Here is a 25,979-nt window from a genome sequence, read left to right as displayed (position 1 = left end):
TTGGGCCAGTCACTGCCTCTCAGACTCATGAAAACCCTATTCATAGGGTCGCCATAAGTCGGAATCGACTTGAAGGCAGGCCATTTCCATTTCAAGAGGAAGGGATTCAGGATTGCCTTTCTGTAACAGTATTGTCTGGGGGGGTTTCCTAATGCCACCAGTGTTCTTTTGTTTCAATATATTCATAGAAATGTTGTGCAAGAGCTTTAAACAAATGTATTTTCCAGCTTTGAGATGTTTTGGCCAAATATTGTAGGTACCGAGGCGTTTTCTTGTGTCCTATTAAATGATTGCAAGTTCCACTTCTTCCCTTGTCATGGGCTTCTTCCATGTCGGGTCTTAATAGGTCATGTTTGGTAATGTTGGATGAGTAAAGCTCACTTATAAATTTTTTGTATACATTACATTAATGAAGTTTTGATTTCTCATGCATTCTCCATTTTCCTTGTCTAATATGAAACAAATTTCTGAAGGATGCCAAGCTGTCCTAGGTGGTCTTCCATCTGCCTGATTTTAAGTGAACTTTTCTGATAATTGGTGTTCATCTAGAATGCTGTGGAAATTTATTCATAGGGAGAACTTTGTTCATTCTACTATTCAGGAGAATTGAGTTTTTGTAGCTATATTGTTCATGGTTTAGAGGAGAGTATTCTGCCTTTGAAGGCAGACATTTGTCTTGGCCAGTGGTTGGAGATTATGGGAGTTGTAGTCCAGCAACATGTGGAGAATCGCAGGCTCCCCATCACTGGCTTACATAGCATGCGGGTCTCTTGAAAAGTGTTCATTCCTCCAATCCTGAGTAGTTGTCCCAGCTGTGGAATAGTAGCTTATAATCATGCATGCATTTATAAGGTTCTCAAAATATTTAGCCTATAAGGGGAAAGGTGGGATATAAATTGAATGAATGAATTAAATGAATATCCTAAGAACTGCAAGCTGGGTTCTGCTGTCGAAACAGGACTTGCCCAGCTCCTTCCCCCTATGCCCCCCAAGCCACTCCTGGGATGTGGTGGGGGGGGGTACAGCTGAACAGGGAAATCAGGAGACAATTCCACTCTCTTTTGCGGAAGTGGATGTGCCAGTCCTTTGCATCCAATCCATTGCCTGCCCTTTTCCTAAGGTTTAGGGTTGCTTATATTCTCTTAACTCATTGATCATTGTGTATTATGCAAGACATTTAGAGGTTTTTGATGATTAAGCAGTATATGAATCGTGTTAAATAAAAACAAACATTTAGATCACCATTCGTTTTTCCTCTAGAAATGGGGAACAGGGCTGAGAGAATAACCTGCCCAACCCTTCACCTATTGAGTCAGTGTCTGATTTTCAACCCTGCTAGCTGTAGATAAACTCAGCAGTGTAGCTTTGACATTGCAACTACTCTCAGTGCTGAATACATGCTTCTAATTAAGTAATTTCAAATTTTGGTATAATGCCAGATTATGTGTTCTTACAGGGTGCAAGCCGTGCAGTTGAAGATGCTGAGCGTGAACGAAGAGAGAGAGAGGAAAGACTGAGACACACACGAAATCCAGCTGTTCGCGGCTTACCTTCCACTGCCTCTGGCAGGCTGAGGGGGACACAAGATGTAGCTCCACCAACTCCTCTTACCCCAACTTCACATACAGGTATGCCAAAGAATGCCCCGAGGTGGGTTGCCTTCTATTTAATCCTTGACTGTCTCCCAGTTGCTGGTGATAGAAATACAGTGGCTTCTCTATTTTCAATAAGTAAAATCTTTGGTATAACACAAAACATTTATATTCAGCACTGATAAAAGTTCAGGCACTGTGCCCTGTTTAGACATATAGGAGACACAGAACTGCACACTGTAGCTGTGCCCACTCAGTCCCCGACCTTCCCATGTTGAATAGGAAAATCCTGAAGGCTGCTTTCACCCATTCTCACCTGAACAGGTATGGTAGAGCTGGTGTTCCTATAGCTTGGGATGCATCTGAGAAGCTAATTCAAAATTAATCTTAAATAAATAATAGCATTCTGTGTGGTTCTTTGAAGCAAAAACATGAGTTGTAGCTTTCTGTGTTATGGAAAAGTGAATTCCTAATAGATTTACCAAAAGAAAATACAGGCTTGAATCCAGTGATCCTGTGAGCTGGATTCTGCCCATTAAATGCTCCTGCTGGCCGAACTGGGAGGCGATTTTAACCAATTGCCATAGAATCATAGAGTTGGAAGGGGTCTGTAAGGCCATCAAGTCCACCATCACCTCAATGCAGAAATCCAAGTTAAAGGATACCTGACAGATGGCTGTCCAACCGCTTCTTGAATGCCTCCATTGTTGGAGAGCCCACCACCTCCCTTTCCATTGTCGTACCACTCTAATAGGAGGTTTTTCTTACGTTCAATCAAAATCTGGCTTCTTGTAACTTGAGCCCATTATTCTGTGTCCTGCACTCTGGGACAATCAAGAAGAGATCCTGGCCCCCCTCTGTGCAACAACCTTTAAAATACTTGAGTACGATCATATCTCCCCCCAGTCTTCTCTCTGTCTTCCCTCTTCAATTCTCTCATCTTTTTTTCCCCATGAAAACCTACTTCAGAGAGGTTAGCAGACCCTCCAACAGCATGGGAGGTGTGCAGGTGGCTGCATCAGGGAGAGGGGAAATAGCTTTGGCCTCCCCTTTCCATCTGCAGGATCCTGTGCTGCACTGAAGACCCTTCTACACACCTTTCCATTTACATAATATCAAGTCTGGATCCAAGCCACAGTACACTTTCCTAAATAAAATCTATTCACTATAATTTCAAGAAGACATAAGCATTTAGCATTTATGTGATTAATTAGTTATGTGTATATATTTATATATATATATATATGTTTATATATTCCATTTATTTATCTATTACATTTATATCCCACCTTTCCTTCAAGGAGCTCAAGGTGGTGTACATGATTCTCCCCTCCCCATTTTATCCTCGCAACAGTACTGTGCTACGTTAAACTGAAAGGTAGTGCTTGGCCCAAGGTCACCCAGTAAGCTTTATGGCTGAGTGGGGATTCAAACCCTGGTCTCCCAGGTCATAGCCCAACACCCTAACCATTCTATCACACTGTCTGTATTTATATTTATATCCGGCCTTTCCTCCAAGGACTTCAAGGCAGCCTACATCATTCTTCCCCCACCCCGTTTTGTCATCACAAAAGTCCTTTGAAATAATTAGGCTGAGATACAGTGAACTCTCCAGAGATCACCTGATGAGCTTCATGGCTGAAGAGGAATTTGAACCAGGATCTTCCAAGGCCTAGTCCAACTCTTGAACCGTACCACAACTCTGGCTTTCCATCTGTAATATCAATATTATAAGCATTTCATGAGACTGATATTGCTTATTTCCATGTCTTTGGACTTTTTTTCCCTGTACATACTTCATATCTGTCTCTTCCTTTGCCTAATCTTTGAAAGCCATCCAACATTCAGCTTTATTAAATGTCCCCAGTTTTTCTAGAGCTATCAGAGGGAGAAAAACTTCTCTTTATCCGCTTTCTCTATGCCATGCATAATTTTATACACCTCTATTGTGTCTTACCCACCTTTTCACAACTAAAAAGCCCCAGATACTGTTATCTTGCCTGCTCCATCCCCTTGATCATTTTGGGTTGCTCTTTTCTGAACCTTTTCCAGCTTTACAATATCCTTTTTGAGGTGACCAGAACTGAACACAGTATTCTAAGTGCAGTTGCACCATAAGTTTGTATTTTTGTATTGGCAGCTTCATTTTCAGTCCCTTTCCTAATGATCCTAACATGGCATTCACCTTTTTCACAGCTGCTGTGTATTGCATCTTCAGTCTTCCTCAGTACTGAGAGTTGAAACCAGAAATAAGCAATTCTGAAGGGTGACAGAAGAAGATTTTTCTCCTCCCGCATCTGCACAGCCTCCCTGATAAGTCTCTCCTAAGGGAGGAGAAGAGATCCCTGAAAATTGGGCAGATGCAACATCTGGGAGCTCCACCCAGTGTTGGAGATCCCACCCCCAGCTGCACCACAGCTTACCATTCAACACCTTGCGGCGGGAAGGGGCAGAGAACTGCCAAAGGCGGATGAGATAGGAAAGTTTGCTTCTGCCAGCATGCATATTTCTGGATGCAGTTCTTCATACTTAAGTACAGCAGGATTTTATAACATTAATTTCTTGACTTGAAAGCCTCCCTAGTTAGGCATGCAAAAGGGGCAGGTTTTAATAGTTCTAACATAGAGAGTATTAGTATTCTTATAAACTGATGCAATAAAGAGAGGCCAGCAGAGGCAAGAGTTTCTGTTGGCCAGTAACTACATGCACAAAATTAAATGTGCCCTCTTGTGGTCTTTTTGTCAGCAAACACATCTCCTCGGCCAGTGTCTGGAATGGAGCGAGAACGGAAAGTGAGTATGCGATTGCATCGTGGGGCCCCTGTCAATATCTCCTCGTCTGATTTAACAGGCCGACAAGATACCTCACGCATGTCAACCTCACAGGTACAAAACAGTTCTGATTTTTTTTATGGGGAAAAGGATAGGAGTTTGCTAGTGTTCTTTGACAAGATCCTTCAGAGAAAAAATACCCTGAGTAGGAAAGCTCACCTCACAAGTTTAGATATGCAGTTCTCTTAGTTGACATGAATTAGTTTGAAGATTTGCTACTTTTGAAGGCTTCAGCTTTTTGATCTTGAGGTTTGAGTGTGAAGAAAGGTGTCCTAAAAGTTACTATAATTGAGGACTGGGTACCTACCTTGTTTAATTCCTTTTTGGATGTTTGAGTATTTACAGCACACAGACTTAACAGCCATGGAAATTTCAGTGACTTTTGCTATGTGTGAATCATCAACTGACTTAAATGTCATGTTTTTTCTAACCACTGCAGATCTCAGAAGCCTTATACAAATGAATGAATGCTAGTACTTGTTACATATCATGCCGAAGAAGGATCAATAAGTGCTGTCCTTTTATCCTTAGTACAGACTCAGTTTGTCCAATGTTACACATGGACAATGCAAATTGTAGCCTTAGTCATCCATTCACACAGTTCTGTAGTGTCTAGTGGTAGAGATGTACCCATTTGGAGATTTTGACATGGCTTGAGCTATATTTCCATATAAATGACCGTTAAGGGGAAGTAGCTTACCAGCTTCTATCTGGTATAAGTGACTGTCTGTAAATCATATCCAATGTAAGAGGAGTGTGCTTAATGCTACTGTAGCTCTGAAATTCTTATGCCTGTGAAATAAGAGGTTGAAAGAGGAATGAATTTGTCTTGCATTCTTTGTATTAATTTCTTAGGTATAACTCATACCATTTTTATTTTCTCTTCTTGCACTTTTAGAGTTTGCTAAATCTTGAAGTAAAAATGGCTTCCAAACTAGCTTTGGGCATGCTTTCTTGTCAAAAATATGAAGCTAAGCTAGATTAGTTGTTCTGAATGAATCTGTACCTTACTGCAACAAGCAAGCTTCTTGACCTTGGGACAGCTAATTGCAGTTTGTAATGTTAGCCATATAGCATGCATTATTATTTTTTATAACCTGTGACATGTATTCAGAAAAATTCAGTTGAATTACAGCACAGTTCACACAACAGGCCATAAGTCTAAATACTTGTTGCATTAAAGCAGGAGTATTTTTTGGAAGATAAATACATCTCCTGCATGAGTAGGATGACAATTGGCTCCATTTTGTTGGTTATTTCTTGTATGTGTTTCCAAACATAAGGAAAAGGTTGTCTGTCTCATGGCTGAAGAGAGGATATTAGCTAATATGAGTAGCTTGAGGCATTTCAGGTTTTTAGGTTCCCACACAATATGTATGGCATGCAACCAAATAAGGCTTGGATTATAAACTTAGGCTGTGTCTCAGGGAGGCTATAGCAAGGAAACATGCATTTTAGAAAGCAGTTCTCTGGGCTTCCTCATTCCAAAGTAGTAGCCAAAAAAAAGTTGTGAATTTAGAAACATTGACACTGTTCAGATTTGATGCTAAGAGAGTGGCATGTGAGCGTGTCTGAGAGAGAGAGAGAGAGAACACACTAACATTTTAGGAAGGCCAGAGCAAGAAAGTGGCCATTTAGAAGCACTAGCAAATTGATTTGTGACTTGATGTAAATTGAAGAAGTGCCAAAGGAGCAAAATGTTCTGCGGTTGAACAGGACATCAGCATGGATATTGCAGTTGATCTTTGGAACGCCATGCATCAAAAATCATCTGGTCAGGAATGCTAGATAAAGTTAGCAGATGACAAGAGGAACTTGTGCTTGAATCATCACAGTTCCTCAAATACTAAATAGTATCTTATACAAGAGCAAAAACCTTTTGGGCAGACAGCAGCGCTTAATGAAGAAGAATAAGAAATTTCACATTTCAACTCCATAGGAACACAAATTCTGTAACCTATCACAAGTGTTTGCAATAAAGTGATAAAATTTATTATAATACATTGAGGCTTCAAAGTGAAACATCTCAGTCTTTAAATGACACTAGTAAGATTTTCTGGAAGCCCAAAATCTGCAGCTAATAGGCATTATTTATCATACTACATTCTTATGCCATACTTCTGCTTATTTTGAATGCTACCTCTTCATGGACAGATCAGATGGTAGGCTTTTAAATGAGTTTCTGAATGTCTCATTCCTATTGTTAATATCCAGAAAATGTCCACTCCAGGAAATGAAGAAGAGTTCTGTAAAACATATTTTTCCCGCCATTCAATATGCATTGTAAAAATTCACAGCGGGTAAGATGGTGCTCCTTAGCTCCTACTCTAAGAGCCTGACCTTGCATGCTGGAATGGAGCTGGGAAATATGGGACTTGAATGAGTATTTCCTGTGGGTATATTACAGATTTGCTAATTTTGAAGAAATTGAAGTTTTGGGGGTTTTGAGACTCTCTCTTTTATCCTTCCATCTGTAAAGCCAAGTTCCTGCAGACCTCGAAGGAAGAGGAAGAAAGTGCGTATTACTTAAATTACGTGGAATAAAGCACTTTTAGACTCTGAGATGTAATTACTTGCTTTCCTTTACATGAGGGCCATTTAATCCAAGCTGACTACATTACATTTAATATCTGAAAATCATCTTGGTTTTGAACTTAGCAGACACCAAACTTCTGGCCAATTTTGTCTAGACCAATGTGTCTCTTTCATGGGTCTCTTTGTAAATGATGAAGGTTTGCATTATATGCGTGGGAACTATAGAAAGCCATTTGTAATTAGTCATTTTCTTCCCATTCTGATGCAGAATTATAAAGATTGCCTTGGCTGCATTTTAGTGGGCAAAATGTGGGTTTGAAAGATTTCTATACCACCCTTCAGCAAGCTTCTAGAGCAGTTTACAAAAACAATGTCATGGACCTACATCCCCCACCCTCAATCATGTATGAGTGTGTAATAGTCCCTTGCTCATGAATTTAGTACTGAAAAATGGTATTGTCTTTCTATCTTTGTTGGTTACTTGCTCAAAGTAAAATGGTTAATTAAAAACCGTCTAAATTGTTTAAGAAGCATTCTTTAAACCAGTTTAATGAAAGCGCTCCAGGCTGAGAAGACTGCACATTCTGTTTTCAAAGGGACCTCTTTCCAAAAGGTATTGAAAATCAGTAGCCAAATGAGACTAAACTTTGGTTGTGAAAACCTGGTTCATTGAAGCTTGAGAGTTCCCAAAGTGAAAATCCAAATCTATACATTCCAAACTGCTAACCCTTCTAGCAGATGAAGTCCTCTCCAGCTCCTTTGCTGCCATTGCCCCTCCTTGGATTAACTGTTTGGGGGTGCAAAACCTCTGCCCTCTCTTCTCCATATATGTAAGAAGTAGTTATGGGTCAAATTATTGAAATCAAACCAAAAAGGATCCACTCCCTGTTTTGTAGTAGGTCATATTGTAGATCATGTTGACTTCTACTGACTTTAAAAACATGCAGCTATGATCTAATCTGATGCAGAAGTTCCGTGGTAGAGTCCCCCATCTGCTACAAAATGGTGTATTATATGAGCTCTCGCACAAGTACCTCATTATTTCTAGCAAAGAGCAAGCAGAGCATACTTCACAGAAAATGATTTGTTTGAACAATCTGTAACACACCTTTTTTTGGGAGGGGGAAACCAACCAGGTGTTTCACAAAAAGTAATCATAATGCAGTGAACATGATGGGATCAAAAATGCCCTTGTTTTATAAAACACAATGTATGACATTTCTTGGAGTTACTTTTTCTATTCTTCACAAAAGAGCATACAGATTAAGAGTTTCCGATCTCCCACTTCTTGAACTAAAAGGGATTGATCTGTCACATAGTAAAACATTCTTTCAGCCAAACCTGAGCCTTTCAATTTGGAGGAGCAAATGTACTGAGTGCACTGTAGCTGTATTTTCAAGATAACTAGCGAAGCTTTTGAAGTTTGCCACTTTTCTGGAATGACAGTTGCCCCTTGCCTAGAAGCAAATGGCACCAGCCTACACTTCCTTTGCTACTATAACAGTGTGCTGTATTCTGTCACCAGAGGAAAAATGCAGTCCTATGATGGCTATACATCTGACTGTTTGCCAGAAATACTATAACAACTGTCTGCCCTCCCTGTTTTCTGGCTTTAACCTCCTTCCTCATTCTCTGCTATAGTGCTGTGTTTCTATGTAGCACAGTGCTGTGCATGGCAGCCAGGGAGCAGGAAGAGAATACTTGAGGCAAACAAGCGGAATAGAGGTTCAATAACAACGAAACAATCCTTAACATGTACAAAAGAACGATCATTTGGCATATGTTGACACTGAAAGATTAAAGGTCTCACTGTTTTACTTCCTTTGAAGAGTTCTGCTTTTGTTTTCTTGGCTAAATGTCTTTGCTACCATTTTTAAAGCATTTTCCTCTGTTGTGAAGATACTGCTTTGCTAACAAGTCACAGTTCTTGCAGTGGGTATAATACAGCCTGCTTGCTGTGTTTATGTTGCGTAAGGTCAGTCAGGTTGCCTGGATCTCAGCTAGGAAATCTTGAACATAAGACATTTTTGTAATTTTTCATAGTTATAACCTAATCACAGTGGCCTCTTCCACAGTTCTAAACCATTTCAAACATGATTAAATTGTGTGAATCCTTACCTGGCATCCCAGTTAATATTTGGTTATGTCGTCATTAAATCCCAGTATGACATCTTATAGTCAACATTAACGATTTCCTTGGTGACCACTCTAGCAGGTACACCAGGGGATGGTTTATGAGTGGAGCCTGCGGGGAGCTGAGAATTTGAAGTTGCTGCCAAGAAAGAAGTGCAGGAGGAAGAGCAAATGAGAAAAAGGCAGAAGATGATGAAGAAAGAAGAGTTAATAAAGAGCAGAGAAGTGATTTAAATGAGGGACATTTTGCTTCTCATATGTTTGGATTTTACTGTGTAGTATTAAATAAAACTCCCAAAAGTCTAGGTCCTTTATACTAGCCAGATTCATGTTTTGGCCTCTACTGAAACTTCCTTCTAAGACGAGTGGTAGAAGGCTATGATCCAGGTGACACAGTTCCATACTTAGTGGCTATATAAGAGATCAAATGGAGAGCCACTGAGAACTAATCCTCTCGTTTATACAGGGTTTGCTATAGTCAGAGAGCCATTCACTATTATGGGTTAGCGTCTTCCACAGAGGATGGATAAAAGGAAAGTCAGGCTGCACACCAGAACTGCAATCAACAGTTTTTACCACCTTGGAATCATAGTGGTTGGGGGATTAAAAATGGTCAGGTAAATACTGGGAATGGAGCAGGGTTTCTCAGATCAAACAAATATTCAAGGTTATATATAGAAGTGCAAGCAGTCCGGATGTTGATGAGTATCTCAAATATTCTGGCAAAACCCCTCAATAATATGCACCTCTTCAGCCTGTTGGTGAGGACTCGATGAGGACTGAATGGTCTTCAGTACACACACACCTAATTGAAAAGATGTTGGGTAGAAGAGTTCTACCCTAGCCTCCTCCCTGACCTAATTTTATATATGGAGTGGTGTTTTTTTTATGGAGGAGTGTTTGGTCATGTGAGCCCCCATCCAGAGTCTGAAAGCACAAGTTTACCACCTCTGTGAGAAATGGGCTACAGAGGCTCTGCCTTTTGAGTGCTGGAGTCCAGGAAGGGGCCAACTCCTTCTTGTTCACTCTAGATGATGGTCTTAATGCAAACTTGGGTTGCATTCCAACAAAGTGTTCATAGGCCCGTTGTCTAAAGCAGGGGTGGGAACCTTTTCTGCCAAGTGCCATATTCCCTTGGGAGTAATCTGCAGGGGGCAGCATGATGGCAGTGGGCAAGGCCAGAGGCAAATGTGAGCAGACCACCTTTCTCCGTCACTTCCGTCCTTGCCTGCCTAGCAGGCTGCCAGGAAAAGGATAGATAATTATTCCCAAAGGTCTGAACTGCTAACTTACGGGGGGCTTTCCCCCTCCATTTCTCTGTCCATTTCAGCTCCCCCAACCTCACACTCATTCACTCTCACTCTGATTTCCCCTCTTTGGCCAGCAGTCTGAATGAATTGCTTACAGAAGGCTTCCCCCTGCCCTCTCTGTTGTGCCATCTGTTTTGGGTCCTGCCCCTCACCAGTTCTCCTCTCTCTGTGGACTCTCTCTGTCTGCATGAAATTAGGTCAAGGTCCACATGCAGCTCTCCACCATGGCCTAAAGGCTGTTAATGATTTGATAGTCAGTAGCTTCATGTGTAGTGGAGCAGCAGGGACACCCCCATCATACTCGTGACGTGACACTGTAAACATGCATGTAGCTGTATTCCTTTTCTTCCCCCCATGGATGGAACAGTCGCAAGGGTACAGATGTGCATGCCATAGCATATCAGAGCACATGGCCTAATGGCCCATTGTTTTTGAAAGGGGATTTTCAGCTGGCAGTTCTGTGAATTGATCTACAGCCTCTGTATTACTCTGTCTTAAATCCTTCAGCTAACTTTATTGGCTCATTCAGTACTTGTGCTACTATATGAGTAGTACTACCTGAATGTCTTCACTTGGCAGTTCCCTTTGTCTTGCATTCTTTTGTAAAAGCTGGCCCATCCTTAAATGATGTACCGTTTGATGTCTTATGTTTGCTATAATCTTCATTATAATTTCAAACAAGATTTTCCTCAGTGCGGGTCCAGAAGTTTTGTTCTTTTGGGAGTTCTAGTTGTACGTTTCAGTTAGCATGAGAAAGAGGACTTTCTCTTTTTTCAGGGACTTGTGTTGGTAGGAACTGGAAACCAAAATTGGTGATGTACTTGATTATCATGAACACCGATATCCTTATTATCTGAATGGCACAGTGGGTTTTGCAGACTCGCTTGTGGAAGATGTGTTGGCTTTCAAGCTTGGTTGTCTTCTGCAGGCTGAGAAGTGCTGGTCTGCCCTCTAGGAACAAACCATTGAACCTGCCTTTCACTTTTGGATGGGCTGGACTCTGCAACAAAAATCTTCTATACAACTTTGCTGAACTTAGCTTTTCCTGCCTGTGAGTGGAGTGGCATTTAACCCTCCATATTTCTTCTGATGTGGTAGTGAAGCAGTGGTTGGCCCTCTAAAAGAAGATGACTTTTTTTGCTTAGTTAAGCTCCACCTCTGGCTGCTAGGGATTGATATGCGGGTATATGTGTGAACATGTTTGCTGCTCAGTGCGTAAAGGAAAAGAGCTATTGAGAATCACTGGGAAAATAGACTGTCAGGAAGCTATAATCCCTACTGTACTCTACTACTGTACAGTAGGCTATAAGCCTACAGTAGGCTATAAGCCTACTGTACTCAGCTAGCCTAGAAAAAAACTTGACATTTATTAGCATTAGAAATGTGTACTGCGTCAAATGTGTTTCGTTGGGAATTTGAGAACCTGTTGAATTGCCAGTGGTACACACAGGAATGTGGTGAATTTATCAGTAGTAAGTCTGCCAGACAGATGTAGCTTGTACGTGTGTGTGCTGTCTTGGACAAGAGAGAGGCGTAAAGAGCTGCTGCTTTATCTTCAAGGTTGTGTCTATGGGCATGTTTGTGGATAATAGCCAGAGGGCTCCAGATTAAGCTTATACACAACTTGGTGCTAATGAAAGATAATGCTTCACTTCCACTTCAAAAAGAGTTTTGAAATGCTGTGCAGGATAGCCACTGTGACAAAGGAAAATGTTTTTTGAATCAGTGGCCAGTGTTGGCAATAAACAGTTAAAGTGATGATGATCCTTTTGAGCTGAGAGTTGCTGGAACAAAAATCCCCTCCAATATACTGTTGGTTGCCACCTGCTGATGAAGCAGCCTTCCTTAATTCACTAGTTGTTAAAAAGACATTCCTTCAAGTCATGAGGTTGTCAGCTTTGTGGGGGCTTTTAAATTGTTGGAGAACCTATGACTGTGAGGCCTCTGAAATGGGCACGATTCCAAATTTAAGAGCAACTCCAGTTAGAATCATAGTTGGAAATTATATATTGGGTGGTGGAATTGTTACAAACGGCTGTCTTTTCCCCCCACCTCAGAATAGCATTCCTTTCGAACACCATGGCAAGTAGCTGCTCATCTCCTTCTCGTTGGAAAGCAGCATTGGGTGAGTCCCTTCTCACTAGACACCAGCTTGGCGGGTGGGTTTGGATTCATTCCTGTGGGGACATCAAATTGGGGGTCTTTTCATGTCTATCAGCACTTTATTTCCTTCTGCCTTGCAGATAACGTAGTAGTAGGTGTGTTTCACATTAACAAACCTAATTGTTTCTGAACGTTTTTAGTACTTCACTTAGAAAAAGTCCTTCAGTAGGGTGTTCATAAACCAGGCGGTATGTATTCCTACCAAAGTGCAAGGTAACCTACAGTGTGGCAGCAGAACACTTCAGGTTCTTCATGCGGTATTCTTTTTCTTACTCTGAGATTATCTCCCTGTAAAGGGCAGAGTATGTACATTGTGTGGCCACACGTCTGTTTTGCTGCAAATTCACTGACCTGGTTCACACGTCACAGTCATTACCAGGACCGCCAAAATGTTGGGGCTCCTGGAGATGAGCAGGCAGCCGCTTTGCTCCTCCTCCATCTTTTTTTTCACTCCCACACTTAGCGTGGCTTAGTGTCATCCAAACCTAGGCTTGTGGTTAAGCTCTCTCCTCATTAACTGTGAGCTAGAACCAATAATAAACCCTGGCTGCAAATCATGGTTAATAAGGAAGAAAATCATGAGCCTGGGTTTGGATGCCATTCTAAGCCTGGCAGTAAAAAAGATCTGGGAGGAGCAAAATGACTGTCAGCACCTCTCCAGCAGCCCGCACATTTGAGCAGTCTTGGTAAGCTTACTGAGTTTCGCTTCCGGTGAAGTTCAAACCAGGGCATGGAGTCTTATCAGCTTTGCAATTGTACTACGTGAAGGAAAAATGCCACAGCTGAAGAGGGCCTTAGTTCTGTTAACTACAGCACAAGGTTGCTACATATTTGCTACCCACAGGTTAGTAATCAGAAGCTGTGCATATTCTAATCAGAATTAACTGGTGTGTCATACATAAGAACTGCATTCCTGAGCAAATTATTCTAGTGTTATTACAGTACTCTACTGCAACAATACGTGGGACCTGTTTATGCAGTTGGAGTCTGCAAGGAATGTTGTTGCAGAACTGTCACATTAAGCAGCATGCCTCCACACATTTTTAAACAAGTCCATTTCCGTGAGGAGGATATAAATGAAAAGTTTGCCATCACACAGAATCATCCTATCTTATTCAATAATCAGGTCCGCCATTTTCACAGCTATAAACCTTAAAATAACTTAAAACTGGATAGAGCCATAAAATTCAATCACCTACAAATATCCAGTATGGTGAAATGTTAGGCTGCGATTATCTTTATTACCTAATTTAAGCATGATTACCTCTTAAGCATGATTAGAACAAAGTATTGCAGCCTCTTACTCTCACTCCTTTCCCACAAGCAGCCAAAGATTAAAAAAACATTTTCAAACTGATAATGAAGTTCGAAACTGTGCCTCTGGACTCTTAGCAGGAGATCCCTAAATGCTTTTGTTGATAGAAAATGAATGAATGCCTATGATAACAGCAGCAGTTCTAAATCAGTTGGTTGATCTTTTTGTCTTGACAGTAGGTAGGGTTTCACTAGAGCAAACTGAAGTGTGTGTGTGTGTGTGTGGACAATCAGTAGCTTGTTGCCAATCTGTAGAAGCTGTGGCTTTTGCTTTTCAGTCAGAAAAGTCTTGTTGCTTAGATCCTGTTATTGGGCTCTCTCCCTTTCCCCACCATTGTTATAGTTCCATATTCCACTAATCTCTTGCTACCTTATTTTTCTCTTTTCCTTGCTGCTTTGGTGTTTGTCTGATTCCATAGCCCTTTACTTTGTTAATTACATTAGCAAACTGATTATCCACATGGGTCAGATCATCTGGATAATCCAGCTGTTCATAATTTCAGCTGAGCGAGAGGATTTTCTTCTGAACGATCTAAAATGAAATGGGCCCTGCTAACTGGATGCTTCCTTCTACTTGCCTTGAGAGTGTCTGCATAACAAATGCAGGGCCACAATAAAGAGGCCTGCACTTCATGCTCTATGGTCTACAGAAAACCAGGGCAGGAAAAAGATGTACTGCATGCACATGCCAGATTGCCAGGCACAGTCATCCAGTCATCTGATTTTCAGCTAGCTTCTCCCACCCTACATTACTTGGGGGGCAGGGTGAAATGGGTTGGGTACCAAAGATCAACATTTTAATAACCAACTATATATAAATTGTAGCATGAAGAATTGAGTCACCTGGGCCTCCCTCACACAATTCCAATTTGAAAACTGGGAGTTTTCCTCAGGTAGTCCGACATCATGTGGGGAAACACTGCCATCTAGTGTTCGAAGGCAAGAATGGATTGAAGTCAAGACCTGGGGCATTGAGCCCCTCCCACTCCAGTTCATTCTTGCCTTCGTTCGAGGCTTTTGGATTTACTTCTATAGAGTTAGCTAAGTTGGTGATTGAGTGTGTGGGACTGTTGATTCTTTCCTTCCGTTCCCTTCCCTCCACCCCTTTTGTATTTACCTGGGATGTTTGCTGGGGGGATTTTTTTACTTTTTTGACTTATTTTGACTCATTTTTGTTCTTCCCCCTATTCAGTCCCTTTGTTGGGGGCTCCGGCGGCTGCCATTCCCCTGTTGGGCTCTTGTGAGATGAGCCTTGGCCGCGGCTGTCTCTTCAGCCCTTTCGTTTCCCTGCCATCGCCTCCCTTCCAGGTGGCAGCCGTTTTTATTGTTTTTTACCTCACTGGGAGCCGCGGGTGCGGCTCCTTTAGCAAACTTTTACCGCCAGATTAGCTGACAGCGGCGGCTTGTATTTGGCTGCGGTGGGCGGCTGCCGTCTATCTTTAGCGAGCAGCGGTTTGGAGCTCACTCCTGCGGCTCCTCTTTGCTAGCCTCATGGCAGCAGCGGCAGTAGCCGCTGGAAGACTTCACCCCCCCCCGGCTCACTTTTGAGGCTGTGAAGGGGACTGCATCTCATTCCCTACAGCTTGCTACTGCGGCCGTTTGGAGCACACGGGCCGCTTTTTGCCTTTTTGACTCTGGTTCTTCTCGGATTACCTCCCTAAGTCTGCAGGTGATCCTTTACGACCGCCATTGCGTTGCCTCCTTCCCGGCCGCCATTTTGTTTTTCATTTTTCCCGCTCTTTTCAGCAGGCGCCATTTTGTTTTTCATTTTTCCCGCTCTTTTCAGCGGGCGCCATTTTGTTTTGTCCTTTCTTCCCGCCTTTTCTGTTCAGGCTTTGCTGGCTCCCCTGCTGTGTGATATAGTTCAGAGTTATTTGGACCATTTTTTATTTTTAAGTGCAATAATAAAGAGCATCACAAGGCATAACTACACAACAGCTGCACAACAACTGCTCCATTGTGCATTTGAGACTTTACATTCTCCCCCACCTGAGGGCGTGTACTGAAGTCCCTCGCCACACCACACACCCCACCTTTGTGCGTGTGTTGGTGATATATATACCGCATCTCTGTGCGTGTACAATGGCAGACCAACAACAAGAGGCACATTCATCTGGGACAAAGCAGCCGTGCAAGACCTCACATCACAAGTCTGCTAAGCAAAAACAACCCAGACTTCAAGGCTGTGGCTAAAGCCAAACACCTGTCTAGCCACAGTGCCACCAAGCGACCACATTATATTTCTGTTCCGCCTTCTGATGCTGCTGGCCAAGAAAGATTAATAGCCCTCTTTCACTCGCCAGCTGGATCATCTGAGGATAACTTCGAGGGTTTTCCTAACCAGCCTGTGGACTGTCCCTCTCAATCCATTTTATCACCTGCGACTCATACGTCTCACCAGTCCAGTGAGCCCCCTGCAGCTGTGCCTCAAGGGCAACCGCCTGCTTCTTTACTGGGACTGCAGTTGTCGCCTGAATTCCTTTTGCAGTTAAAGGATATGTTGAGCTTCTTATCACAAGAGCAGTCGAGAGTCCAAACGGCTCCATTACTTCAGTACAGTGAGCAACGACTTTCCTGTGCTCTGGCTCTGTGTGGCTGTACTGATGTGGTCCCTCCTTCCTCACCTAATCCATTCGATGTTGTCAGAGGCAGTATTGGAGATGAGATTCCCGGTTTGGAGGATCCAGCATATTCTCTTCAAGCCGAGGAAGATGAGTGGAGCGATGATGCAGAACTCGAGGAGGACACATCCTACCGCCTTTTTGATACGGCCGACTATCTTCCCCTTGCTCGTAGAGTTCTGGGCACGTTAGGCCTTCAAACTCCACAACCCGAATCTACCACTCCTCCGATGAAAGGGGCCAAAGTCCTCAAATCTCCCAGATCAACGGACCACTGCCTTCCTGTGCCAGACCCCATCAGCAAACTGGCCAAGGAAGAATTGGACCACCCGCTGCAGGCACGCCATTTTTCTGTTATGGCTAAAAGACTCTATGCATTGGCCCCGGACTTCATGAATCGCCTGAATGTCCCAGGCATTGACGAGCCGGTCTCTAGTTTGATTTTGAGGTCCCTCCTACCAAAACAAGGAGACTCACAACTAAAGGACCCCTTTGAATGCCGCATGGACTACGCTGTGTAAAAATCATGAAGCTACGGCCTTCACTATTCAGGCATCTGCTACAGCTTCCATCTTTTCAAGAGCGTCTATGATGTGGCTGGATGAACTCTTGGATGATCCCAATCCAGACCCTGTAAAGCTCAGAAAGGGCCTGGTAAAGTTACATAAGACTGCAGCATTCGTGGCCGATGCCACATTAGATGCCACTCAGCTGGGAGCGCGAGCCCTAGCTTCACAGGTGGTAGCTTGGCGTACGCTTTGGCTCAGGCACTGGGACACCGATTCTATGGCCAAGGGCAACTTGTCAAGGACGCCTTTCTCTGGCTCATTACTTTTCGGAGAGGAAGCCCTCAAGGTGGTCTTGGTAGACCCTAAGGACAGCCGAAGACCAGTATTGGCCACATCCAAGAGGGGAGGATCGTAGACCGTTTAGACGTTTCACCCCATACCTCTCCTTTCAGCCCTTTCGAGGAGCGCGACCGGGACGGGGCCGTGATTATCGATCTTCCGACTTCCGTTCCTCCAGAGGAACCTGGAACAGACAACACTTCCAGGGCAGAGTGCAGAACCGGGGAAGTCAAGGGGCCTCAACTTCAGCATGTGGAAGGGGAGCTCATCAGCGCAGACAGTACTGACACTTTCCCTGTAGGGGGCAGATTGCTACTGTTTGCAAGTCACTGGTTGCATCTGCCACAGGTCGCTTGGGTCAGAGATCTCTTCACTCACGGTTACGAGCTGGAATTTTGGCTGACCCCTCCAGACAGATTCATCCCCTCCCTCCTGCCCAGAGTCCAAGACAGGCACCGGATCATGCAGGAAGCCATTGCTCATCTTCTCGACATAGCTGCAATAGAACCAGTACCATCAGCGGAGAGAGCAAAAGGGGTTTATTCTCTCCTTTTTGCAGTTCCCAAGCGAGATCTGTCATGGAGGGCGGTGTTAGACCTCAAATTTGTCAACCGCTTCGTCAAGTATCGACGATTCAAAATGGAGTCCCTGGCGTCAATTATAGAGGCTCTTCACGAAGGGGACTTTCTAGCTTCCATAGACCTGAAAGAAGCATACCTCCAAGTGCCTTTCTGTCCTGCTCTCAGACGTTTCCTGTGGTTTGCCTTCGGCCCACATCACTTTCAGTATCGGGCAATGCCTTTTGGACTCTCGTCGGCCCCGAGAGTCTTCACCAAAGTGCTGGTCACCCTGGTGGCTTACCTCCACCTCCAGGGCATTCACATTTACCCTTATTTGGACGATCTGCTGATTCGGGCTGCTTCCAAGGATCTGGCCCTCTCTCACGTTCACTCTGCCCTCACAGTTCTGCGCACCCACGGTTGGCTCGTCAACCTCGACAAAAGCCACTTTCATCCAACCCAACGACTGCAACATCTGGAAGCGATCTTAGACACCACACGGGCCATGACCTTTTTATCACCAGATCGAATTGCGGCCATCAGAGAGATGGCTCTGGACCTGGCATGTCGTTCAAGCGCAGACGTAATGATTCTGGAAAGGGCTCTGGGGATGTTTGTCTCGACCATCCACATCATACCATGGGCTTGGCATCACACTCGACCCCTTCAGTGGGCCTTACTACCTTTCCAACAGGACATTGCCATGTCCAACCATCGCACAATCCACCTGGATCCGTCACTGCGTGCTTGCTTCCACTGGTGGGCGATAGACAAAAACCTCAGCAAGGGAACCCCGTTCCGGGAACCAGACAGAATTGTAATAACCACAGACGGCAGTCTATCCGGATGGGGGGCCCACTGCAATTTTCAATTTGTTCAGGGAGTGTGGTCCAGCACAGAAGCGAATCAGAACATCAATTGGCCAGAACTGAGAGCAGCCCATCTGGCCCTTCAACACTTTCAACCTGTCTTTTGTCTGGGCCATGTACTGATTCGAACAGACAATACCTGTGTGAAATCTCATCTGAACAGGCAGGGGGGAACCAGATCACAGTTCCTCCAGTTGGAAGTGTCTCAACTCTTCGATTGGGCCAAAATACATCTCGTTTTGCTAAAGGCAGAGCATCTCAGTGGTGTCTTGAATGTTACGGCTGATTGGCTCAACAGACAACAGGTGATCCTGGGAGAATGGAAGCTCCACCCTATGGTGTTCAGCCAATGGCGGTTTGGCATCCTCTTGGTGGACCTGTTAGCCTCCAGTCCCAATTGCCAGCTACCTTGCTACTTCTCCAGATATCTCGACACCAACTCAGAATCTGTAGGTGCCCTGTTGACACCATGGCCGGAAGGCCTCCTGTATGCCTTTCCCCCGATATTGCTACTGGGCAGAACCTTGAGGAAGCTATGATGTGAAAGGGCCCGTCTGGTTCTAATAGCCTCATACTGACCTCGCCGGCCGTGGTTCTCAGACCTGCTCTCCCTGTCAGTGATGGATTCTTGGAGATTACCAGTCAGACCAGATCTTCTCTCTCAGGGTGCGATATGGCATCCAGATCCCGAATGGCTCAGTCTGACAGCGTGACGTTTGAACGGGGACACTTGATTCGTTCAGGACTTTCTCGGGGTTGTGGATACAATCCTCGCTTCTCGGAAGCAGTCAACCTCTCACATCTATCAGAGCACTTGGTTTACCTTCTCTAAATGGTGTGCCTCTCAGAACGTCCAACCATCCTAGGCTAATGTTCAACTGGTGCTGCAATTTCTCCATAGAGGTCTGAAGATGGGACTTAAACCTAACACCTTGCGTTGCCACACCGCCACCATATCATCTATTCTCTCCGTTACATCTCCTAGTGTTCCTATGGGCTCACACCCTCTCATCAAACGTTTTCTGAAGGGAGCTGCTCTACTATCGCCGGCAGTTTGTCACCGTTTTCCTTCGTGGAGTTTATCAAAGGTCCTGCAAGCCCTGCAGCGTCCTCCCTTTGAGCCTCTTCAATCTGTGCCACTACGGCTTTTGTCCTTCAAGGTCCTGTTCCTAGTGGTGGTCACCTCGGCAAGAGTTTCAGAGTCGGGGGCACTGTCCTCGGCCCGCCATCTCTGTATTTTCCATAAAGACTCAGTGGTTTTGCGTCTAGACCCCTCCTTCCGCCCAAAGGTCGATTCGGCGTTCCACTGCAACCAGGACATTGTTCTTCCCTCATTCTGTCCAAGCCCCATACATCCACTGGAGAAGGCCTGGCACTCGCTGGATGTCCAGAGGGCCCTCAAGACCTACCTGTCTCGAACCCAGGACATACGATCAATGGATTCACTGTTTGTATCCTTTTACCTTCGTACTCTGGGGAAAAAAGGTGGCCAGTTCTACATTATCTTGTTGGTTGCGTGCCTGCATTGCATTGGCCTATGAGTCCCTTCAGCTGCCAGTGCCTCGTAATATAACGGCACACTCAACTAGGTCAGCAGCCACTATGGCTGCTTTCGCAACCAACACTCCTCTGGCAGAGATTTGCAGAGCGGCTGTATGGTCTACCCCAAATTCCTTCATAAGACATTATAAGATAGACCGCTTCTGCTGATGCCTCCCTTGGGAGGCGTGTGTTACAACAGGTTCTTTATGACAAGTAATCAAGGGGCGGTCCCTCCCTATTAGCGGTTGCTTTGGTACATCCCACATGATGTCGGACTACCTGAGGAAAATGTACCATTGGTATCACTTGAAGGGTGATTTTCTCATGTAGTCCAACATCATGGCCCTCCCTATTGGAGGCTATCTGGGTTCTAACTCTTCAGAGATAGATTATTTAAACTAGTTAAGTCAAGACCCGTTTTGGAACTATTAAACTGCATGTAGTCTCTGGGTTCTTATTTGGGACAAGGTTTTCCTTGCTGGTAGGCCCGTTGGCCTTTTTTGTCTTCACAGATATCTCACTTCGGTCTCGTCACAAATGAACTGGAGTGGGAGGGGCTCAATGCCCCAGGTTTTGACTTCAGCCCATTCTTGCCTTTGGACGCTAGATGGCAGTGTTTCCCCACATGATGTCAGACTACCTGAGAAAATCACCCTTCAGGTGATACCAATGGTACATTTTGAGGGAAGAATTGTAGAATCCAGTCCACATGGTCTGTAATGATTAACCTCTTGTTGCATGTCAAAACATTGCCGCTACTGCAGTTTGACTTAAGACCAGGTTCCTGTGAACTGTGCATCAAAAAGTTAGCCCCAATTCTGCAAGAATTGAAACTGTAAGCAAGCTGTTTGCTGTCTGTTCAAACAGCGTACCAATCTGAGTAGCATAACTTTGGCTGCTGTCATATCTCATCACTAGAGAGTCTGGGACTGCTTCCACAAGCTTGAACTAGGTAGGGATGGAAACTCAGTGTTCTCCCCACCATCAGCTTTGTGCAGGCTGCCCTCCAAATCCAGCCATGTTGGCAGTTCTTTGCCACAAAAGTGTTACTTTGCACTGGTAAATCAGAGGACTTACTTTTGCACTGCCCCCCATAACCTGCACATATGCTTATGTGAGCAGCAGAGTGCATAATTATTTTTATTTAAAAGATGATCAGCTGTTTCCCATCCACATAGATTATTTTATGATAGGAGGCTGAGGCAAGTTTTAGTCCTAATCTTGAAGTGAGAAACTGGAGAACATTCACAGAATTTGTAGATGGCTTGGTGGCAGATAGTCTAAGTGTTGGATCCACAGGGGATGAGAGTCTTGTAACAGAGGAAGGCCATTCTTTAGACATTGTTCCTTCAGTCAGGTGTGAAATGTGCTGAAGCCTCCACAGACTTGGGCTGGCAATGACTTTTAGATCCTAGATTCCACCTTATCCTTATCACTTTAAGCATCTTATAAGGGTTGACAATCTGCACTGCCAGATTTGTCACAAATTTCTGATTGCAGAGTTCATGGGGGCCTTGCTTAACACTGGCAGATGCTATGGAATGGATATTGTAGAGCATATTCAATACAAGTGTCGCTGCTAAAATGATGAATTTCTTTTATATAACTCCTGCATTTATCACCTTGCCTCTTAATTTGGGTTTCATTACTGAGTTGAGCTCACCTGAGTCATCCAGTCTTTTCTGGCAGCATGTGCTTTTTTCCTTGTTCTTCATACTATTTCTCCTTGTTCATGAGGTGCCTCTCTTGCCTTAGCCTTAAAGCAAAAGGAAAATGCCATTCACTTCATGGCTGCTACAGGTGGGTGTAACATTGGTTCTATTGGAACGTAGATTTGTGCACTCTCATTTCATCCTTCTGAAATGTATGCATCCGTTCAGTTGTATTTACAAGTGGCCAAAATGACTTTAATGAATCATTTTTATACAGTTTCAGTAGGTGTGAACTGATACTGACACCCTGTTCCTTGGCTTCAATAGATTCCTGCCCTGGCGACGACCAGTATTCTCCAGTCTGCTGTGCATCGGTGAAATGTTGCCATTGAGAGGCAGATAATGCATGGCTGATCTCCTATGTTACCAATGGCTTTTACTAGCAAAACTACCCCAAACTAGAGCAGAAGAAATAATACAACTGGATCTCTCCTTGCCACTTAAAGAGACCCGCAGGAACATGGACAGAATCCAGCAGCTGCCACTACAAGAGGCTTTGGCCAGAAACCTGATAACCTTATGTGAACTCTAGCAACAGGGCTGGAAAAGGAAGAGACGGTTTACAGCATTAACCGCCTGTTATTTAATAGCCATTTCAGTTCTCCCTCCACAGGCGGCAGCCTTTCCCCTCTTTTTATTGTTCTACTGTAACTATAAATCTTTTACTCGGCTTAAGAAAGTTTTGTATTCATTTTGCTAAGATTCTGGGCTTAACTCTTGTCTGTAAAGAATTCACTCTCATTTTTGTCTGATTTGGAACCTATGTAGAAATGTGAACAATCTTGAAGTTTAAAACAAAATAAAAACAAGACTTGAAACTTCTTGTAAACTTAAGTCAGGCAGGGAATGTGTAAATGAATTAGAACAGTCTGCTTTTATTTTACACTGTTTACTTTTGTATGGACCCGTTCTGCAGAGGAGGAAGAATATTCTCTAGATTTTTAAAAAAAAAACATTTTTATTTTTTCTTTCATGTGTCTTGTTCTTCCAGGTTTTTTTCAAGTCCAATCTCCATGCAGCACAAACAGATTTTTTTAATGTTTATTTGTCTCTAGTTCTGTCTAAGAAAGAGCAGAAAATATTAGTTGAACCTAGTAGAGGTGAAAAGATCACTTCAGAGACTCTAAAGAGCAAAAGTCAAACCTCTAAAATTACCTGTTCAGGAAGGTTTTATGATTGAATGTAATATGTGTGTGCTTTATCCATAGAGGAGGATTCCTTGTGAGTGACAGGATCTACTGTTTCTGCTTGGTTTTTGGTACAGATGCCAATAATATCCGAATGCTGCCACTGCACTGTGAGCAGTGTTATAGGTGTGCTTCTCGTACACAAAGAACGGCAAGTGCTTACAGCCTGCTGCATTATACCAAGGTTCAGAGCTATAAACAAAATGTTCCTGCTGTGAGATGCCAAGAGAACATTTGAGCTTGTTGAATTCTTTAATATTAAAGTGTGCAAGTCTGGAACAGCTGGTCTTCAGCTGATGATATACATAAATAACGGCCAAAACACTTACCTTGGCAAATGAGTGTGCCAGCTATAAATATGGAAGGATCTTTGTTTTCATGAGCAATATATTTATCCCTCTGTAATCTGGGAAAGTAGAAGGCATGTCAATCATACCAAATACCACACTAAGTAACATCAGTCCCACCTTGGGAGTGAAGATGCAATACATAGATACGTTGTGTTACTACTTTTTAATCAACAAATGTGAGATTCATGCTTCCTTGGAAACTTGGTAGCTAATAGAACTCCATGGTTTTCTTTTTCTGTTAATTTGGAAATATTTTTTATTGTTCGAAAGCTTTGCCAGTTCCATTTTAGTTTTGTGGATATAAACAATCTTGTCGCTTTCCTTTAGCTAAGTTAGAACATTAACCAAGTGCTTGTTTGTATTTTCAAGGTTTGATTTGATGCAGCCTGGAATTGGGGAAGTGCAATGGGAATGTTTTTAAATGTTGGTCCATGGAGAATTTTGCATAACTGTATCACTTGGTTACTGTGGATGTTGGTTCTTTTGGCATGTGCACTTCCATTTGTACAGTTCTACACTTCTATGTGCTTTCTTTGTAAATATTTGTGGTCAAATGATGTAATGTTAGAGACTTATAAAGGCAGCCTCTTCTCTATATATCTGGAACTTTCAATTGCTGTACTATACTTTAAAAGTTGACTGATGCAAATTTCTAGACTTGTAACTTGGTTGTGGGCAGTCCTTGTCCTTTCATTATAGTTAAATCCCACCATCACCTACTGAAAATATAGTTAGAATGTCTCTCTAAACCTGTGTACTGGTAACAAGTATCTCAGAACACCTCATTTGTATTACCACTGTATTTGTGTACTTTAATAATTGTGTAAATAAATTCATAAGGACTTCTAATTTTTTTGCCTTCTGGCTGTGTTTGCATGTCTAATGGATTCTCTGCCTATAAAACAATATTATTGAGTGGCAGGGGTAGGGAACCGGTGACCCTTCAGATGTTGCTGGACTACAACTGGCATCTGACTATTTGCCATGCTGGCTAGGACTGATGGAAGTTCAGCAATATCTGGAGGGCCACAGGTTTCCCACCTCCCTTAAGGCAAGGCAGTCAGTTTTGATTTCTGAACATTCTTGTAAAGTTATTTTTTGTTTTAGTAAGTTTTCTTGTAGTTCAGTTTAGCAAAGCTGTCCCTTTTCCCCTCCTCCTTTTGTATCCTCAGGTGTTTAGATGCAGTCTTGATGAGGTAGTAGCTGTGAAGATGGCAGTGCTCATTCTTTTGGGATGAGGGTGAAACTAAACTGGGGTGTGACCACTAGAACTGGAGGAAGGTGACCTAAAAATCATCTAGGAGTGCATTAGGAGGACATGGAAAGTTGAATGTGAAAAAATGGAGAGAGGATTGTCACAGAAGGTGTAGGTGCACTGCAGAAGATAGAAGGGAAAATGTCACAACACCTGTTGCAGCATAGGACTTTTCATTTTTTGGATCTGGATCTATCTTGCTTTACCATCTATCAATATCAGCTGCTGAAACATTCAATAACTAAAAGTGCTATTAACTAAGGGTTGAGAGGAAAACTTAGGAAACTAGTTGTCAAAAATCAAGACCAAAAGAAGCACTTCCTATCCCCTGTGGCAGTCAGTCTCTTAACTCAATGCTGTGACATGAAATGTAGAAACCCAGAAATGAAACCAGACATTAATGGTTAAGATATACAGTCACATGGAATGAGCATGATTGTAATAAAAGTCACATGGCTGTTAAGTGTCCAGTGAGATTATTCCCAAAGTAGCTGTTCAGTCTTTGGGAGACCTGACTCATCTGAAAGATCCCTGTGTTATACCAGCAGAATGCTATATCCCAGAGCAGCTAAGCTAAACAAACAGATGTGTGAAACCTTCATATCCCAAATGGTTGTATATAACTGATACTGTCGTCTTCAGTTGCACTGTGGATTGACTCATTTGGCCTTTCCAAAAGTGGGATAGACAAGAGCTTGGCCTTCATCCGTCAAAAGTGCTGGCCAGTAGAAGCTGGATTAGCATCCCGAGGGGATCACTTACATCAGTGTTTTCCAAAGCTCATTTTCTCTTAATTTAAAATTGGAGGCATACCTTGCTCTTGCATCCTTTTAAAAATGTAAGAATAAGAACTCTCTCCTACCTGGAACAGCCTGCTGCATTTCTTTATATTAAAAATTCAATCCCGCTTTCCCCTTCCTATGGCAGTTCTCAAAGCAGTGCTTACTCGGCACTGTAGGTGTGCTCCCAAGAGGCAAGCAACGCTGTTTGTCAGAAAGCACTCATGCTTGTATGTAAAAAGCTAGAGGTTTCTCATACACTTGCCAACTGTAAGACGTTACTTTGTCTCCTGGCATTCATATAGCTTACTGTCAAGAGATGCCCCCTTAATGTGTTATGTGAAGAGGCAGCATGGATAAAAAGGGGCTGATAGGTTT

The 25,979-nt window shown here is 43.3% G+C and overlaps 1 protein-coding gene across 4 annotated transcripts in view; it reads left to right on the top strand.

Moving 5' to 3' along the window:
- CSNK1D (casein kinase 1 delta) overlaps window positions 1–24,416 on the top strand; it is a 42,267-nt gene extending 17,851 nt beyond the window's left edge. Inside the window, exons 7-10 of one of the 4 annotated variants that reach the window (XM_061615984.1) lie at window positions 1,457–1,628; window positions 4,338–4,477; window positions 12,459–12,526; window positions 22,298–24,416. In XM_061615984.1, the coding sequence (XP_061471968.1) occupies window positions 1,457–1,628; window positions 4,338–4,477; window positions 12,459–12,491 (345 nt within the window). In that variant the 3' untranslated portion in view covers window positions 12,492–12,526; window positions 22,298–24,416. The other 3 variants (XM_061615983.1, XM_061615982.1, XM_061615986.1) reach the window with 3 other exon arrangements.
- Window positions 24,417–25,979: the final 1,563 nt, after the last annotated feature.

The sequence above is a fragment of the Rhineura floridana genome, chromosome 3 (assembly GCF_030035675.1).
Source record: "Rhineura floridana isolate rRhiFlo1 chromosome 3, rRhiFlo1.hap2, whole genome shotgun sequence".
NCBI lineage: Eukaryota > Metazoa > Chordata > Lepidosauria > Squamata > Rhineuridae > Rhineura > Rhineura floridana.
Note: the sequence above shows the minus strand (reverse complement) of the source record. Positions and strands in the feature narration are given on the sequence as shown.